Below are 17,396 nucleotides of genomic sequence, written 5' to 3' on the forward strand. Positions count from 1 at the left end.
CTATCTCAGCTGCATTGGGGTGGAAGGCGGTGTACACCCTGGACAAGTCGCCACATTGACTCCTAAATACATTCATGGTTTATTTTTATCGGATTGTCCCTTAAAGGGGAACTGCACTTTTTGGAATTTTGCTTATCATTCACAATCCTTTCTGAGATGAGCACACACGTTTTAACTTTAAACTTTTTTTTTTAATGCATTTTAACTCGTAAATAAACGCTAGCAAAAGTAACAATGGAGTCAATGAGAGTTGTTTTATTTTGCCTATAAAGTGCTCTTAAAACATACAAAAACCTCCATCATCGCTGTAATGTAACATGTACGTTTTTGCTCATTTTAAGCATTTGGCAGCGTATTAATTTCTAACTTAACACCACTAATCATGGCAGACTTCATGCGAGACAAGGACTACTTTGGGAAAAATGATCCAGAACCTTCTATTTTTTAGCCTAAATATAATGGGGATGATCTACAAGTTTTAGAAGATGATTAAAAAGCAGATCCAGCAAGTAGCAGTATTGCTAAGTGCTAAACAACAAATTCAAACAAAATAAAACAATCACTTACTGCACAAAGTCTGTTTTCACTAGGATGCAGACTGATGTTCATATCTTCTTCTTTAGAAAAATTAATCAAAATCCTCACAGGTTAAAAGAAAAAAAAAGTGCAGCAAACAAGCGCGTTTCTCGCAAACGTCCGGGTCGAAGTTAAATGTTAAAGTTAACCAACTTCTTGGTTTATGTCCACAACCTTCTACTATCCCGGTGTGAGGCATGATTTATAGACTAGAATTAATTTTCACCAACTCCGAGGCGATGCAGCAGCTCAATATGTCAAAATAGCATCATATGCTGGTTAGTTGTCTGTGATCACATGGCGTCTAAAAATAGTTTGTCTTCGTTAGCGCTTAGGATAACAATATCGCTTATACTTGGTTACTATTCAGGTCACAACATGTAAATGGAGTGCTGGTGGCAGTTTTTGGATGTTTTTAAAAGGGCTTTATAGGCGGAATAGTGTATTTCCAGTAGCCACACTTTGTGGATTAGAACACATAATAAAAAGAAAGATGTGTTCTTGTCTTGTATATGTCACAAACCTGGGGGTAAAGTTCAACTCAGATTTTAAATTCGAAAAACAAATCAGCAGCGTCGTTCAAAAAAGCTTTTATCAATTACGCCAAATAGCGAAAGTGAAACCGCTTTTGTCAGGACATGATCTCAAGAAATTAATTCACGCCTACATCTCGAATCGTTTAGACTACTACAATGCCCTGTATGTAGGCATTAGCCAGGCCTCCCTCGCCCGCCTGCAGCTCGTGCAGAACTCTGCTGCTCGTCTGCTAATACAGACCCGCAGACGTGAGCACATCACCCCTATATTAGCGTCCCTTCACTGGCTCCCTGTGCGTTATCGAATCAATTTTAAACTCCTATTTACTTTTAAATGTCTAAACAACCTCGCGCCAACATATCTCTCCGACCTCCTTCAGCCTTACTGCCCCACTCGATCCCTAAGATCAGCCGCTACTGAGGGTCCCTGACACAAGGCTGAAGCTTAGAGGTGACAGAGCTTTCGCTGCTGCTGCTCCCAAGCTCTGGAACAACCTACCTCTGAGTGTTAGACAAGCCTCCTCTCTTCCTGTTTTTAAATCTCTCTTAAAAACATACTTTTATTCCTTGGCTTTTAACACTAAGTGATATCCATCCTGCAATGGCGCCCCATTATACACCTGCTGTGAACCTGTTCTTATGTTTTATTTATTTATTTTTTATCATGTTCTGTGTTGTGTTTGCTCAGTCCTCGTATTATCTTTTAACCTGCCCATTGTACAGCACTTTGGTTACCTCTGTGGTAAATTTGAAATGTGCTTTATAAATAAAGTTGATTTGTATAGGGATTGTGAATCCAAAAAAATACCCGCTTTTTGTGCAGTGCTGTAAAATCAGTCTTGTAGGTGAATTGTATTCAAGTTAAGACCAAGAGTTTTTGTATTGTTTATTCTTAAAAAAAGGTTCTAGCAACATAGTAAAATAAGTTATACATCTGGCCATCAAATGAACACATTTGCTTTACAATCAGCTCCAGAGAAAGTTTGCTTTGAAAAAAATGGTTAATCCTGAAATGTTGAGCTCAATCACTTTATTCCCCCCTTTTAAAAAATTTCCACAGGAAATGTCATTTTAAAAAACCCTCTTGAAAATCATTGTTATATATATTTTTTTTAAAGAACGCAAATTACTGCGCACATTATTGCACAATAAAGTGTTTTAAAAAAGTGGCAACTCCCTCAGCTCTTAAGTATATAGAATTTCCCACATAATCTTCATGACGCTTTAATGTAAGGACCATTTTTTTTTTATAAATATCTTTTCTGTTTTTATTTCATGGAATATAGATTTCACCTTTGTGGGGAGTGTTAAAAGTTCATTGCCATAGTTGGTTGCATTTTTAAGGCTCGACCATGCCTGACCTTGCTGAGTCCTGAGAGGCCGCCTCCTTTGGGGGCGGGTCCTGACCGGTGCGAGCCCCCGGGTGACCAGGGTGTGGCAGGTCCATCGGTGGCCGCATGTGGTTGCGCGGTCCTGGGAAGCGCATCTCAGGAGGGAAAGGTGGGCGAGGTCCCATGACTCCACGGGGACCTGTGTTAAAGAGACAGTACAGCAGTGAGAGTTTTGCGCTCGGTTGCACCAAAAACAACAGGGATATGCAGTACCGTGTAGCAGGGGCATTGGCCCAAAATGAGGAGGCAGAGGCGGACGGAAGTGTGGAGGCGGAGGACCTCGAGGGTCCATGGCATGGCCAGGACCGGGCCTGGGGTGGAATGTGTGTCCATTGGCAGGACGAGGTCCAAACTCTCCTCCCATGGGTCCTGGCAGAGGCATACCTGGGTGCCCGTTGGCTGGCAACGGGGGGCCAGGAGGAGGGAGAGGCACATTTGGAGGAGGGCCGTGGTGTCCCGGGGCTGGATGGTAGAGAGGTGGTCTTGGAGGTCTGTAGGGTCCGCCAGGTGGCAGGCGGCCGTGAGGTCCTGGAGGGAAAAGTGGATCATGGAGTCCTGAACCAGGTGGCGGCCCGGGCGAGTCTCTGATGGGTGATGCTAGGAAAGACCCAGGGCCCTGAAAGTTGGTAAAGGGTTAGCGGTTGTGGATCAACATGTGGTAGAAAAGGGGTGTCCAAAGTAAGACCCTGGGTCCACTTCTAGTATTTTAGCAGTCACCATATTGTAAAGATAAAATTGGTTGTGAAATAAAACGAGATTAATATAATACAATATAAACGATAATAAAAAATGTGTTTGATAATTTTTTTTTTTTTTGGCAGAAGAAAGCAAAGGTTGCAAATCAAGGTTGGTTGCATGAACAAAGGCACTAGCAGGAAGTGATCACAGTGGGAGTGATACGCTAACAGCCAATCAGGTAACAGTATCAACTATCACGTTTGGTAGCGCCATCTTACTGTCTCGCAGTTGATTCTTTGCATGGAGTGAGAAGAAAAAGTCAAAATGAAGAAATTGTGGATAAAAGAGGAAAAGTCAACTCGACAGTATGGCACTTTTTTAAATATTTTTTTTAAACGGACCGGTGTCCGAACAAGGCGCTAGTTATCAGTAATACCACACCACACATGTATGAGCACAGCTGGCAAATAAACCTGCAGAAAAAAGTTCTTCTCTGGTTTCTCTTTGTTAACAATTTCCCACTTTGCACTATTATGTTACTATTTATTAAGCATTATTTACATATTCCTTATTTTTACACCTTCATTTTAAGAGATCAATGTGATTTTAGAATTGTGTTTACATTGAGGGTTTTCCATGCTTGTGTTGACATCTCCTTTCTTTTATGCCTTGATAGCTGAGGGGATTATAATCAGAGGAAGGTTTGAAATAAAAATGTTGAGATGTCATATATTTTCTTCCTGGTCCTTATTTTCAATAGGTCAGAAGAGTATTACTATTATCGATATTGACCGATATAAAACACATTACACTGTTTTAATCCTCATTGCCCAACCCTAATAATTATTTGATATTACATTAATTTACTTTGTCAGCTGCAACAAAGCCAAGATAGTGTTTAAGCATAAATTGACCAACATTTGATTTGATTTCAGCAGCATAAAAGTGCCCCCCCATTCCTTAAATTAGGACAAAACGTTTGGACACTCCTGTGGTAAAAGTATTTGGATCCACAACAGTATTTCCTCTAATTGTGGCAACCCTTTATTTTAGGATACACTGTTGTCCCAATAAAATAGAATAAAAAGAACGATGCCACAGCTAGGTCACGCAACCCACTAACCACAAACCAGGATAATTTGGAAAGAAATCCATGCACAAGATTAATTGCACACCTCCACACCTTCATATAAAGAAAACATGAGCCCTGCAGCAGTAAGGTGTTAAGACAACCAAGCCCATTAGGATGCGGTATATTAAGCTGTGGTTAGGGGGGGCACCTTCACACCGAGCACAGAGACCCACAAACAGTCTCTTTACTCACTGGCTCTGGACCCTCATTGGAGGCCTCCACCTGAGTCTCGCCTTTTATCTGTGCCTCAACTGCTTGCGGCGGCTTCATAGCAAGTACATGTAATACAAAAGGTAGTGACGCTACTGTAGGTACAATGCAACACATTCCACTGAACGGTCAATTCTAAAAGAGGCATAGTGTGATTATTTTCATGATTTAGAACATTAGTGTCAGGAAATCAGAGCCAAATATGTGTCACTCTAGCCTTCTTTACCTTGTTGAGACAAGAGCATTTAGTATGTCAACACATAAAAGCAAACAAGAGACAGTCAAAACTAAGACGGACATATTTGTATACCACTTTGCTACTATCCTCTCGTGTGTTGTTGCTATACAAGGTATTGCAGGGTTATTTTGTCCATTAACCGTTGTACAAATTTAAAGCCTGGAATATACTTCGGCCTCGCGTAGCTTGCGTTCCAACCGAAGGCGTCTTGTTTGATTTATAGATGGCGTCAGACTTGTAATTCTCATCCAAAACACTAAGGGGCAGTGTCTCCAGAAGGAGCAACTGCAGCTGCTATTGACGAGATAGTTTCCTTCTTGTGGAGAATGGGGATAGACAACCACAACATGGACATCTTATTCTACACCGAAACTAATCATGCACAATCATCAGTTTACTGTTAATGGACATTTTACTTATAAACCAGAAGAAAATATCTTTGTGAAGATGGACTGCAATTTTTGAACGACTCGCGGCAAAGTACGCAATTATTATATAACGCTTTTCGGACTTTTGGGACATGGGACTAAAGAGAGCGGTCATGTAATTGTGAATACAACGGTTAAATAACTATTGTAAATTAACGAGTTAACAAAATCTTCCGTGGCTGAAAGATTATAGATGTAGAATGAGGGGGGTCGTGTGTGTGAGAAAAAGATGTGTGTGCACAAGAAAGAACGTGTCGGAATTGAACCACAAGTCTGGAGATAAAAGTTAAGTGTCACACTTTGTGACTTTCACATTCAGTTAGTTATTTTTAGAGTGCGCAGAGATATCAAGTACACAATATCAGTTTTCACACACATGTTGAGTTGCTGTTTTATTTCATACATTATTTTTTTGTGCATGTCTAGCACAAAGTCTGCTCGCCTGTGTTTAGGGACCCTACTCAGCAAAACTGACCAATTGCAGTTCTGCGTTCTGCGTTGCCGGCGACGCGAACCTCAGATTTTTGGGAGGTGCACGCAAACCTAATGGGAAAGTACGTGGGGATAGGGGGTACGACAGCATCATGCTGTGAGAGAAATGCTGGCTGGTTTTTTTGCAGCTCTGTGAGAGTGAGTAGGTGTACCTAATGTGACCAGTGAATGTTTATATTGTTTATGAAGTTTATTTACGATTATGACTGAATAAAAAATAACTGATGCTAGTCTTCAAGACCTATTTTCAAAAAATAAATTCTGCTATTTTTAGAGGGTGGCCGTTTGCAGATAGACACAAAAATGGAAATGTGATTGTGGAGCAAAATTTACACCAAAACATATCTAACACATTACGTAGACCACAAGGAAGTGTTTGAGACATAGATTAAAATGATCACAGGTCCACTTTAAGAATTCACCAATAGTTATATTATGAACTGACTCAACCCATTCATCATAGGAACTGCAGAGCAATAACACAAGTGAATGGATTAAAGATCACTTTTGTGAGTATTGGAATGGCACTTACAGAGCATTCCGCGTTGGCTGGTGATGAGCTTCGTGGACCTGACATGTCTAATAAGAAAAAAAAGAGGAGTCTTCAATAGTAGTAAGCAAACCCCAAACCTGCAGAGCTAATCAAACAGTCTTACCCATCCCAGAGATGTGCTTGATGTCAGGATAACGACTGTGTGGGTCAGATGGAGGGCGGGGACCTGAGGGGTATCAAGAACCAAATGCTGAATAATGAATAAATAATGGATTCAGGCAGTACCAAACACACAACTGGACTCTACATGTAAACAATATACATCACTACACAAAGTCATTAAATCTTCATCCACAAAACCAAATACTATGAAGCAAGAAGATGAAGAAGAAAAAATATATCAGGGGGGAGAAGAAGAACAAAACCATGACAAAACCAAGAATGAAAAGGGTTGAAGAGGGAAAAAAAGTGACACGGTTTGAAGTAGAAGAATGATGAGGAGGGTCATGAAATCCGATGAAGGATTCGAATCCACTGGACTCACCATACGGGTCAATTCTTCGACCCACTGGGGCTGAGGGAGGGCGTCTGGGACCCTCGATCATTAATGGCGGAGATGGCGCCCCCCCACTCACTGGGGAGGGCCCGTATGAATCGCCTGTTGTGATCAAAAAATTGTGGAAACCTCCTTAAAGCTCATGTTTTAACTTGAAACACGCCCACAACTAAGTTATCTGACATCTTTCCCTTCTGTCACCATTCCATTGTCATCTGTTCATTTGGTATCATCATGCTGTATTTGATCAAATTAAGTGATTTCAATGAAAATTTGAAACTCAGGGTTTCCTTTACATATAATTGATCATGGCAGCTCACAACTTCAAAATAAAATCCACCGCGTCTTAAAAATTGGGATTTTTTTAACATGGAAACAAATTAAAGATCGGAGAAGTCTCTAAAAATGTGAACATTTTTTGAAGTACAATGTACAAAAGGCTGCAACAATTAAAATATAGAGCAAAATTATCTAGGAAAAAATATACGTTAATAGTAATTAATAACTGATTTGCTTTTAAATGTATGCATCATTTTGTTTTCGCCTTTTTTAAACAAAATATATGAATCATGGCAAATTATATGACAACGTCATATTGACCAAAGGCTCCACCGCCAAAGATAAGTTGGAAATCTGGGAGAAACCCTAAAATGATTAATATCTTGATTGAACATACATTCTGTAACAATCGTATATAGTGTGTATGATATAGGGGTGTAACAATCGATAGATCGATTTATATTACTCAATTTTAAGTATATCAATTCGTGCTGGGCATGTTTGCCTCTGGAAGATAGGCATCAATTCCAGATCGATTTAAAAGGGAATCAATTTGATCAAAACCAGACAAAGGAAAACATTGAATTTAAGAACGGCAGACTTAATATAAAGTTTAACATTTTTAAGTACGTTAAACGTTAAGTCTATTTGCCCATCTGTGGCATCATCAAAACAGAAATGGTGCATACCTACAATAGTCGGGAAAGGTCATTACAAATATTAATTACAACACAAAAACTTTTAGCTACAGCACGTTTGCAAAAGCTACGACAGAGACAAACAACAACACAATATTAAAGCCGCAAAACAACTATAAACCATAAAAGACGCAACACACACAACAGAAGTGACAGCGGAGCAAGTTACGGTGACACATGACTTCCGGAACACAACAACTGATTGTCAAGGAAAAGTTATTTTCTAAGAAAGAAAGAAATTCTAGAGATGGATCAAAGATGCTATGAAAATTAGGAAGCGAGGGGCCAACAGCATCAACAGGGATGAGGAAGCATACATGCTTCCGCACAGCCGGGACGCTGTCCTTCATTGGCAATGCCAGGGCGGATACTGTATGGTCTTGTCGGGGAACTTTTTTGAGCAGGTAAATCTACTGTTAAAATGTTGGTTACTGTAGTTCTATAGAACGTTGCTTGAATGATGAAAATGTGAGCAGAAAAGGTTTCCTCTTGGTAATTCAAACTAAAGCATTGGTTGCACTTTATTCAAATAAGATGTGAAAGCATTGGTCATTATTGTTGTTGTTTACTTGCTTGTTTGTAGCCATAATACCTTCATACAAAATTCCCTTACAAGAAATAACAGCAACGGAGGACACTTTACCTGCAGTGTTCTGGATTTATTTGTCAGTCACTGGTTGATTTTATTTATTTTTTTGCTAAAAAGTTACTGAATCTAATTCAACTCACTAAATCGTTTCAGATCGTATCATTCTAAATAAATAATATTGACTTTGAATTGTATTGGCAAATACAAATTCTGAATAAAATCGTTACACTACTAGTATCCCGTAAGCAATCATGATTATTAAGGTAGACAGCAGGGTGTGTGTGTGTGATTACCTTGACTAACACCAGCAGCTTGTCCCGAGTTAGGCCTGAAGAGAGGTGCACGGCGCTCATTCAGCTGAGAGGTCAGCTCTGCCAACCTGTGAAGGCAGAAGCAAAAAAATAAATAAATAAATCTACTTCCATTAACTGGATTTTCTAACAATGTTACAAATTGATTCTTGGACAGTCCATCTAGGAATTCGCAATGTCGCCAATTCTAGCAAATTCAAAAATTCCCTGTGAAAGCCTGACAACTTTGTCAAATACCAGTGTCCCTGCATGTTTAGCCAATCAGTGTCATTTTCATCAAGCGAATTGGTCTATGTGGCATGCCATGTCAACTCAAAGCGTTTGTTTTTTGTGGAAATGAAGCAGAAACAACATAAAAATACAACTCTTCATTGCTCAAACAGCACAACTGTTGTCCTCCCGCATAGTTCAAACTAGAGCTGGGAGATATATCGATATACTCGATATATCGTGGGTTCGTCTCTGTGCGATATAGAAAATGACTATCGTATACGTTCTCACACAGTTGCTTTTAAGCTGCTGGTATTACACGACAGGCTCTTCCCACTCTTTCGTATCTCTCTTTCTCACAGACAGCAAGCGCACCTTCTTACATACGTCACATACGTATCCGCCCTCGCAGAGCAGAGAGGTAGTAGCATGGTAATGTTAGCTGTGGTGCGAGTGGGTAATATGGGAGAACGAACGTAAGAATCTGGTAACAAATGAAGGAAGAATTAATTCCCAAGAAAAACAGCAGGGGGTCCGTCGTCTGGCGGTGGTTTGGCTTCAAGTGGGAATATATCGAACAGACAACCGTAATTTGTCAAGTGTGGGGCATAAGCGTTGCGACAAAAAGTAGCATTACTGCTAACATGTAGCATCATTTAAAAAGTCACCCACTAGAGAATGAAGAGTGTTTACTCTGCATTTCAACATCTCCGTTCGGTGCCACATGCCCACACCATCAAAATGCCGAGGCAAACATTTCAAGAACAACACCGTATGAAAAAAATAGTCACCGACAAAAGGAGATAATGTCCGCAGTAACCTACCACATAGTGATTTGATTCCCTCTTATGCATCTTTTTTTGACAGTTATTGAAATATCTTGTGTGACATTATGCACAAAAGTGCACTTTATTTGTTTTAAACTATTGTCGTGGTGTTCTGTACAAAAACTATTTTAATTTAGTGTTGTTTTGATGTCATCTTAGTGACATCATGCACAAAAGTGCACAACTAGCTTGTTCTAAAATGTCTCTATCTTGCACATTCGGTTTTGAAATGACATGAATGTTTGTGCCACTGTTTAATAAATACAGTTTTGCTAAATTGACTTGGTTGTGATTTCCTTCTCTGCATGTAAGTTTAAAATGAACATACATTAATGCAGTAGGAACAAAAATGTTTTAATGTAGACATATAGAATCATCACACTGCTGTGATTATATGTATCAAATGTTAATTCAAGGCTAAGGCAAAATATCGAGATATATATCGTGTATCGGGATATGGCCTAAAAATATGAAGATATTAAAAGTAAGCCATATCGCCCAGCCCTAGCTCAAACTTGCTCCTGGTTTACAGCGCTAAGCCTTCTGGGAAATGTAGTATATAAACATTTAGCAATACACCGCCGTCCTCACTTCTTAGTTAACATATACTTATATACTCATTTATTCAGGGTAAGACAACTAGGATCAGATTTTCATTTGCAACCCTGACCTAGCAGAGAGTTAGCATATACATGACAGAGATTTTGACAATCTCTTACGGTCTTATTTCCCCCAAAAAATTACCGCTATATGTCGCTCACGATACACACAGAATGCTTGTAACTTGTGGACGACAAAGCAGAGAGCGAACAATAATGACGCCTATGATGTTTCTTTCTGCAACTATAATTATGACTATTATTAGTTATAACTAATACAAATAGTACAGTTAGACAATGAGCTCTGAGTAGGGGTTTTACTGCCATCTACTGTCTAGTTTGAAGTCGGTGTGTTATAAACGAGTATAATATCAATATAGTATTTGTTTTCCAATTTTTATTTTTAAATGTTTTTTTTTTCCCCAGATTGATTACTAAAATATGGATACTTAAGTAATAAAAATCATAAGTTCATTTAATGTTATCGGGAAATATGTCAACTTTCGCCACAAATAACTCTAACCCAATAGCTATAGTAGGTGGAGAGAAAGAAAGAACGGGAAAAATTACAATACTTTACAAAACTTAATACTTGCACGGTCAGGTTTTACTTACTTTTCACGCAGTTTTGATGACTCATGTTTCTCTTGATTCAAAGCTCGCTCTGCATTACGAGCGTTTACCTACGAAAATAAGTTACAATTTATACTTTTTATTTTTACATGCTACATTCCTGAGCATATTTTATGCAACATACCCAATTTGAATGAGTTTTATTCTCCTGTTCTTTTATCTAAAACAAAAGGAGAAGAGACATTTAAGAGAAGGTTTACGATTAAATATATTTGCTAGTTCTAGCTTCGACAAACAACAAAAAAAAACATGTGTCTACCTGCTCCTTATAAACCACCTCAGTCTTCTTCATCTGCTCCTCCATTTCATTAATACGCTGACGCAAGACCTTCACCTGCTCCTCGGCCTCCACAGCTTTTCCTCCCACCTCAGACAGCATGCTCTCTTTGCTGCGACGCTCCAGTTCCTCTTTGGTCAGCCTCCTGTGGCATCGTAACAAAACACTGGCATAAGTTGCAGAACATAAGGCAAATTTTAATAAATAGCCAACATTTTAAGAATTAATCAAATATATCATTCTACACATTGAGTCCATTGGAGTGCTAAAACTGCGGAGAGTTAATCAATATACCAGTGTGCAGCTTTTTAAACATCACAAAATGCTTTTCTTGTTGAGTAAGTTATATTTTATAATTTGTTTGTTTTCATGCTGCTATGTTAACTGTTGTTTTAATACATAAACAAGGTTGTTTTTTTAGTTTTTTTAGCACTTTGCCTTTCCTCCTCTTCTAAATGGACTACATTTTAATAGTAATTTTAATTTTTGTAACAGCTGAATGAGCAGCACAGTTCGAGTATGATACATATTTATTAATGAAATAGTCATCTTTGTTGTTCCTAAACACATGCCTGAAATAACTTAAACTGCATTTAGAAGTCGATGGAAAAATTTGGGGCCATTAAATATGTGTACGCTTTATTATACGAATAGTCAACTAATCTTTCAGATAATCGTTGACTAATCGACTATCAAAATAATCATTAGTTGCAGCCCCAGCTGAGAGGAGGAATATAGCAGCATGAATGACATGGAAAGAACACAACAAATGCCTGTTCATTAATAGACTGCATTGTTGAAAGCTCCAGCCTTTAAATACAAAAACACTGATTACCGTATTTGGGTTGTGGTGGTTCAGTATGAATGTACCATAACCACACTTAAAAAAGGGTAATCCACAAAAAAGACTACACCTAACATATATGCCATCTTTTTGTGAACTTTTCGATTTACCAACTTTTGGATTGGGTCAAATTTGCAAGTTTGCAAACTATGTCTCTGTGTACAAACACTTAATTCATTGAGGATTTTTGTGGAGTTCTTATCATTTGTGAGTGCACCACAAAATTCTTGTTGTTTTGTCTTGTTAATAAAGAAAAAGTTGATCAATCACCCCCTTGATATAAAGTATTGTATTCAAAGTGTACAAATATGGACTTGTCAAGGCTAGAACCCACTATCCATACTTAATGGACAAATTTGCTTCACTATTCAAACTTTTTGATTCACGAACCCTGTTCAAGAACCAATTAAGTTCGGAAATCAAGGTTCCACTGTAGGCTCAAATAGAAGACATTGCTTACTTGATAAAAAAAGCCCCACACCCCAAATAAGACGCCCCGCAATGCGTCCATTAACACAGGAAATAGGTACCTTACTAGGACATATGCTACAATAGATGTCTACCACGGCACAAACCAGCTAAATAGCAAACATGGCTCAAAGTAAAATGTGTTCTTTCAGGAAAAAAGTGGTGTGAAAACCGCACCTTGCGCTCAATAAACATTATATATTCTCTACAATTGAGTACATCAATGCTCTCGGACAATATAAAAAGGAAATACGCTATTTTACAGAATTGTGCAACTATATCTTTGGAATTATTTCCATGTTAAATGTAACAAAGTATTCATTTCATGTAGACTGCAATGAAAGCATGAAGTAACTTACTGCTGCAGAGTATTCTCTTTCTGTTGGTACATTTCCACCATTATTTCATTCTTCTGCTGCAGGATCTTCAACTGGTTTTCCACGTGGCTCTTCTCGCTTTTGAGGGTTGCTATGGCGTGTTCCAGTTCCTGGTGTTTTTCTGTGGCACAACGAGGACCAAATTGTATAACAAACTGTCCTATAACACTTTGCCACGATATTCCCGTTCTCTATGATCCACACACCTTCCAGAGCGTTCCTGGATTTTTCCTCGTTAAGCAGTTTGGACATGAAGCGGTCTCGTTCCTCTTCAATGACTGCGAGTGTGGTTTGGACCTGGATACATGATCGTGAGAACAACATGAAGATTACTGATCACTCAGAACTATGTTGAATTATACTCCATTACCCTGGAAACATCCATCATCTGTTTGATCCTGTTCTTTACTGCAGTCTTCTTATCTGTGCAAAATGCACAAATATATGGTTAAGAACTGTCCAAATCACTTGGCGTACTACTTCCTTGGCTGTGCTTACCAGATGCTAGTTCGCCATTCACTAACATGTTGCTGTCACTTTTTTGCAACTCACAAGCATCGAGATCTGCCAGGAGTTCGGACAAAACCTGCCAGGAGATAATTTGTTGCAATGCAGTGTTGATTGTTGAAGCCTCACAACAAGCAAGTGTGTAAGAAAGTGCTGACCTCCACGTTGTGATCTTTGAGCACTACAGAGTCTTCCAGCTCTTTTTGGGCCTTTTGATAGACTTTGATCTGTTCGCTCAGTGTGGCGTGTTTGTCCTCCCAGTCTTTTATGGTAACTTTCAGCTGGAAAAAGAACAAAAAAATACTTATGAGCAAAAACACTCACAAATGCAGACTTCCAACAGGGCTGAAACTTGGGGTGCCCAAAAAAACAAGTATCAGGTTATAACGGCTTGTGTCTAAAATACCTGATAAACGCGCCGATACAAGCAGTTCTGCAGCCAGCTAACGTCAATGTCCTCAAATGACACAAAGTTGATCTTTTATTTCAGTGAAGTCATTTACAAAAGCTAATAAATATGATAGGATACTAAGAGCTAACTGCTATACAACAGCTAAGCACATAAATCACGCCCGTGATTTGAACAATATTTACACTTTAAAAGAGCAATTTAAGTATTGAACAATTACCGTTACGTATTACTTCCACATACAAGTCTCCAAAGCAGAAGTGTTTTACAAATTATCCAGTAACAAATGTGTACGCATCCTTCAATTTACTGCATCGTGAGCTTAACTTGAATTATAGTGGCCACTCGGTGTCGTCAAAAAACCCCCAAAAAAACCACTCCACTTCAAACTAAAGGCAGCATAGGACCATTCCAAACAATTTAAAGGGTTTCCCCCAGATTGCCAAAATACCCGTGGTGGAAGTGGCGTGGCTAGGGGCGGGGTCAATATGACATCTTATTATTTGCATAATATGCGATGTGGTACATACATATTTACACAAATTTCATAAGAAATCTGTGTTATTTTCAATTTGTGTTGTTCATTATTTCTTTATAGTATAGAGTTTTGCTGTATTTTCAATTGTAAGTGCCTGAACATTTTTCAAAAAAAGAGACTTCTCAAAAACTTGTAGTGACTTTTTCATTGTTAAAAACGACTAGCAACAAATCCAGCATCTTTTTCTAGTGTTACTGTAGACTGTACTCGTGTTTATAGACTCTTTACTTGTGTTGCTTGGTGTCTGGGACAATCAGCGAGCGCTACAGCGATCCTGACGTCACACTTTCTTCGCGCTGCTTCTCCAGCCACTTTCTCTTTAATATTTGCATATTTTGTAAGTCGCTGTCCGTTGATCTATCCTGGCTATTTTAAAAAATATGTGTACACCGCAGAAAATCCTGTGAGTTGCTTACGTCATTACAACATTTGGTTTTGTCAGTGCTATTTCAGTGAGCAAAGTCTTTTTTCGGCGGCTAAATTTTTGATGCAACATTTAGCAACAGTGCAGAAATAATAGGTTATATCTATACATACATTCAAACTATAGCGACTTGCTGGTGTTAATGTTTATGTTCATTCGTTATTGCTGAAAACATTTAAAAAAAAGTCTCAGACTTTGACTTCTTCTCGACGCTACAATACATTACTTTGATTGGTTTTTTTTTACACCAACAAAACTCATTTTTAAGGGGTAAGGGCTTTGATTTTGCCATGACGGGCCGCCACAATTAATTACATTTAGGGAAACCTTGATTTTTATTAAAGACCTGAGTGTTTTTTTTGTTTTTTTTTTGCCTTTTCTAACATTCCGCCTTACAGAAAAAAAAATAAAAATACTGGCCCATACACAAGTCTTAAACTTTTACTTCTTATACCATTGATATTGTATATGAAGTTACATTTTTTATCAACACATACTTAATATGGGTTACATGCAATCTTTAAAAAAAAAATCAATGAGTCTACAAGATCCAGCAAAGTTAATTTCCAAAAGTATCACTTCCTCTTCATCCAACAAAACAAATAATTTAATCAACATCAAATATCACAATTAGGGATGTAACGATATAAAATGTTCATATCATAGTTATTATTGCTGAATGTGCTCAAAAGTACTTATACACATACACACACACACACACACACACACATACACACACACACACACACACACACACACACACACACACACACACACACACACACACACCCATCTTTTAGACCTAGTTATATTTTAAATAACTATAATAAATATACATAAAGTTAGAAAAGCCAGTATTTTGCATGGTTTGTGTTTTTTATGCTTCACTGATAGTGTTTTAGTCTTAGTATGTTATCTGTTTTAATGGCTAAGCTTTTAGTATTTTAAATATTGGTTTGGATTGTAACAATTTAAGATTTAAAGCAAGTAACACATTTCTTAGTCAATAGGAGGGGCCACGCCAGCAACTTGAGGTTTATTGGTTTGATTCCAGCTTCTGCCATCCTAGTCACTGCCATTGTGTCCTTGGGCAAGACACATTACCTTTGTTCCCCTTAGCCACCCACAGTGGTTTAAATGTAGCTTCAATGTAGATAATGTGTTTCACTATGTAAAGTGCTATGTAAATGTTAGTAACTAATAATTTTTATTTGTAGTGGGCGTTTTGGCATCCAACTCTGTTCAGTGGTCCTTGAACGCACGTAAAATCACCTGCGTCTCATATTCCTCCGGTTATAGAACGATCACAGCTTATAGATTCAATGTACACAATTAAATATATTAGTTACTCAGACACTGTGTTTATATAAATTTGGATTGGGGTATGTGTTTTTTCAATGGAAAGATACCTTAATGTCTCTTGTTTTCATGTTAGCATTTAAGTTAGCAAGCTGGCACCAGTCTTTGAGTTTATCAAAGTGCAGTTATCCATCTCGGTTTATCAATCATTTTATTTCAAATTGGTAACACTAACCATCAGGAGTTTCATAATTATTACAGTTTATCGTAACAGCCATAATCAAAACATTTAATTTGGTGAGATATAATTTCCATTGCACAGCACTAGCACATCTGTTTTGGGCTTCCATTTCAAAATAGCCTCACAGAAAACAAAAAAAGATAAAGCATTGAACAAATCAGTCAGAACAAGATGCTAACACATTTCTCTGCTAAGAGGCAAATGGGTAACAGGACAGTAACATGCAGTGAAAATGTGACATAACTCAGGATAAACCAAAATGGACTAAAAAAATTAACTAACTCCCAAAAAAACTGTAAAATGGGTTAAAAGCAACAAAGTCTTACATTTTTATTTTCTTCTTTCAGGGCTGCATGCTCCCTCTCAAGGCATTTGTGCTGAACATTCCGTGCATCTTCCCGGATCTTGGCCTCATCCAAGAGAACAGCAGTCTGTGGCAAATGTGTTCCATGTGTGAGATGCGTTGAAATTGAATCTTACAGGATTGCGCAATCAAAAGACGATGTAACTATTTGTACCTTGGCTAATGCTTCCTGGACTTTCTTCCTGCTCAGCTGTAGCTTCTCATTTGACTTCTCCAATTTTTGTATCTATTTAAAGACACCAGTGTGCATGGTGAGACAGACGACACGTTGATATTACAACACTGGTAATCATAATTTACTAACCCGGTCTCCAATTTGTATTGACTTTTGCTTTTCTTCTTCGAGTAGTTTTTCGTACGTCTTCTTTTCCTCCGCTATGTGCTCATTTTGTTTTTCTACCTCCAAAACCTGGCTCTATGTAAAGTACATAAAAGCAAATGTAGTTAACAGTAAGATACATTTATTGCCAATATGTAACAGAAGATCTTAAGAGTGTTACCTCCAACTGCCGCATCTTTTTCACTGCACAGTTAACAGTCTCTGCAGACTCTTTTTTACTTTCTTTCAGTTGTTCAATCTACGAAAAGAAATATGCAGACGGAAAAACTGTAAACAAAAGAAAGCATTTCATTGATGCATGTGCACGTTTGAATGCAAGCTAACCTGTTTCTCGAATTCAGACACTCTGGTCAGTGCATCATCCTTCTCATTTTTGACAGCTTGGATTTGATCAGTCATTGTTTTATCATCCACTAAATTGAAATGTATCAG

General features: G+C 38.2%; 1 protein-coding gene across 3 annotated transcripts in view; it reads right to left on the reverse strand.

Annotated features, from left to right (window-relative positions):
* Positions 1-1,984: 1,984 nt before the first annotated feature.
* mia3 (MIA SH3 domain ER export factor 3) overlaps positions 1,985-17,396 on the reverse strand; it is a 46,098-nt gene continuing 30,686 nt past the window's right edge. The window contains exons 9-27 of one of the 3 annotated variants that reach the window (XM_061885903.1): positions 17,289-17,377; positions 17,125-17,202; positions 16,929-17,039; positions 16,779-16,850; positions 16,587-16,691; positions 13,508-13,630; positions 13,341-13,428; positions 13,213-13,265; positions 13,049-13,139; positions 12,825-12,963; positions 11,136-11,298; positions 11,001-11,036; positions 10,859-10,926; positions 8,590-8,675; positions 6,338-6,400; positions 6,214-6,260; positions 4,506-4,577; positions 2,717-3,119; positions 1,985-2,642 (exon numbers count right to left, since the gene is read on the reverse strand). In XM_061885903.1, coding sequence (XP_061741887.1) covers positions 2,452-2,642; positions 2,717-3,119; positions 4,506-4,577; positions 6,214-6,260; positions 6,338-6,400; positions 8,590-8,675; positions 10,859-10,926; positions 11,001-11,036; positions 11,136-11,298; positions 12,825-12,963; positions 13,049-13,139; positions 13,213-13,265; positions 13,341-13,428; positions 13,508-13,630; positions 16,587-16,691; positions 16,779-16,850; positions 16,929-17,039; positions 17,125-17,202; positions 17,289-17,377 — 2,078 coding nt within the window. In that variant the 3' untranslated portion in view covers positions 1,985-2,451. Of the gene's footprint in view, positions 2,643-2,716; positions 3,120-4,505; positions 4,578-6,213; positions 6,261-6,337; positions 6,401-6,718; positions 6,833-8,589; positions 8,676-10,858; positions 10,927-11,000; positions 11,037-11,135; positions 11,299-12,824; positions 12,964-13,048; positions 13,140-13,212; positions 13,266-13,340; positions 13,429-13,507; positions 13,631-16,586; positions 16,692-16,778; positions 16,851-16,928; positions 17,040-17,124; positions 17,203-17,288; positions 17,378-17,396 lie in introns of all 3 variants that reach the window. The other 2 variants (XM_061885902.1, XM_061885904.1) reach the window with 2 other exon arrangements.

The sequence above is a fragment of the Nerophis ophidion genome, linkage group LG24, assembly GCF_033978795.1.
Source record: "Nerophis ophidion isolate RoL-2023_Sa linkage group LG24, RoL_Noph_v1.0, whole genome shotgun sequence".
In the NCBI taxonomy this organism is placed as follows: Eukaryota; Metazoa; Chordata; class Actinopteri; order Syngnathiformes; family Syngnathidae; genus Nerophis; species Nerophis ophidion.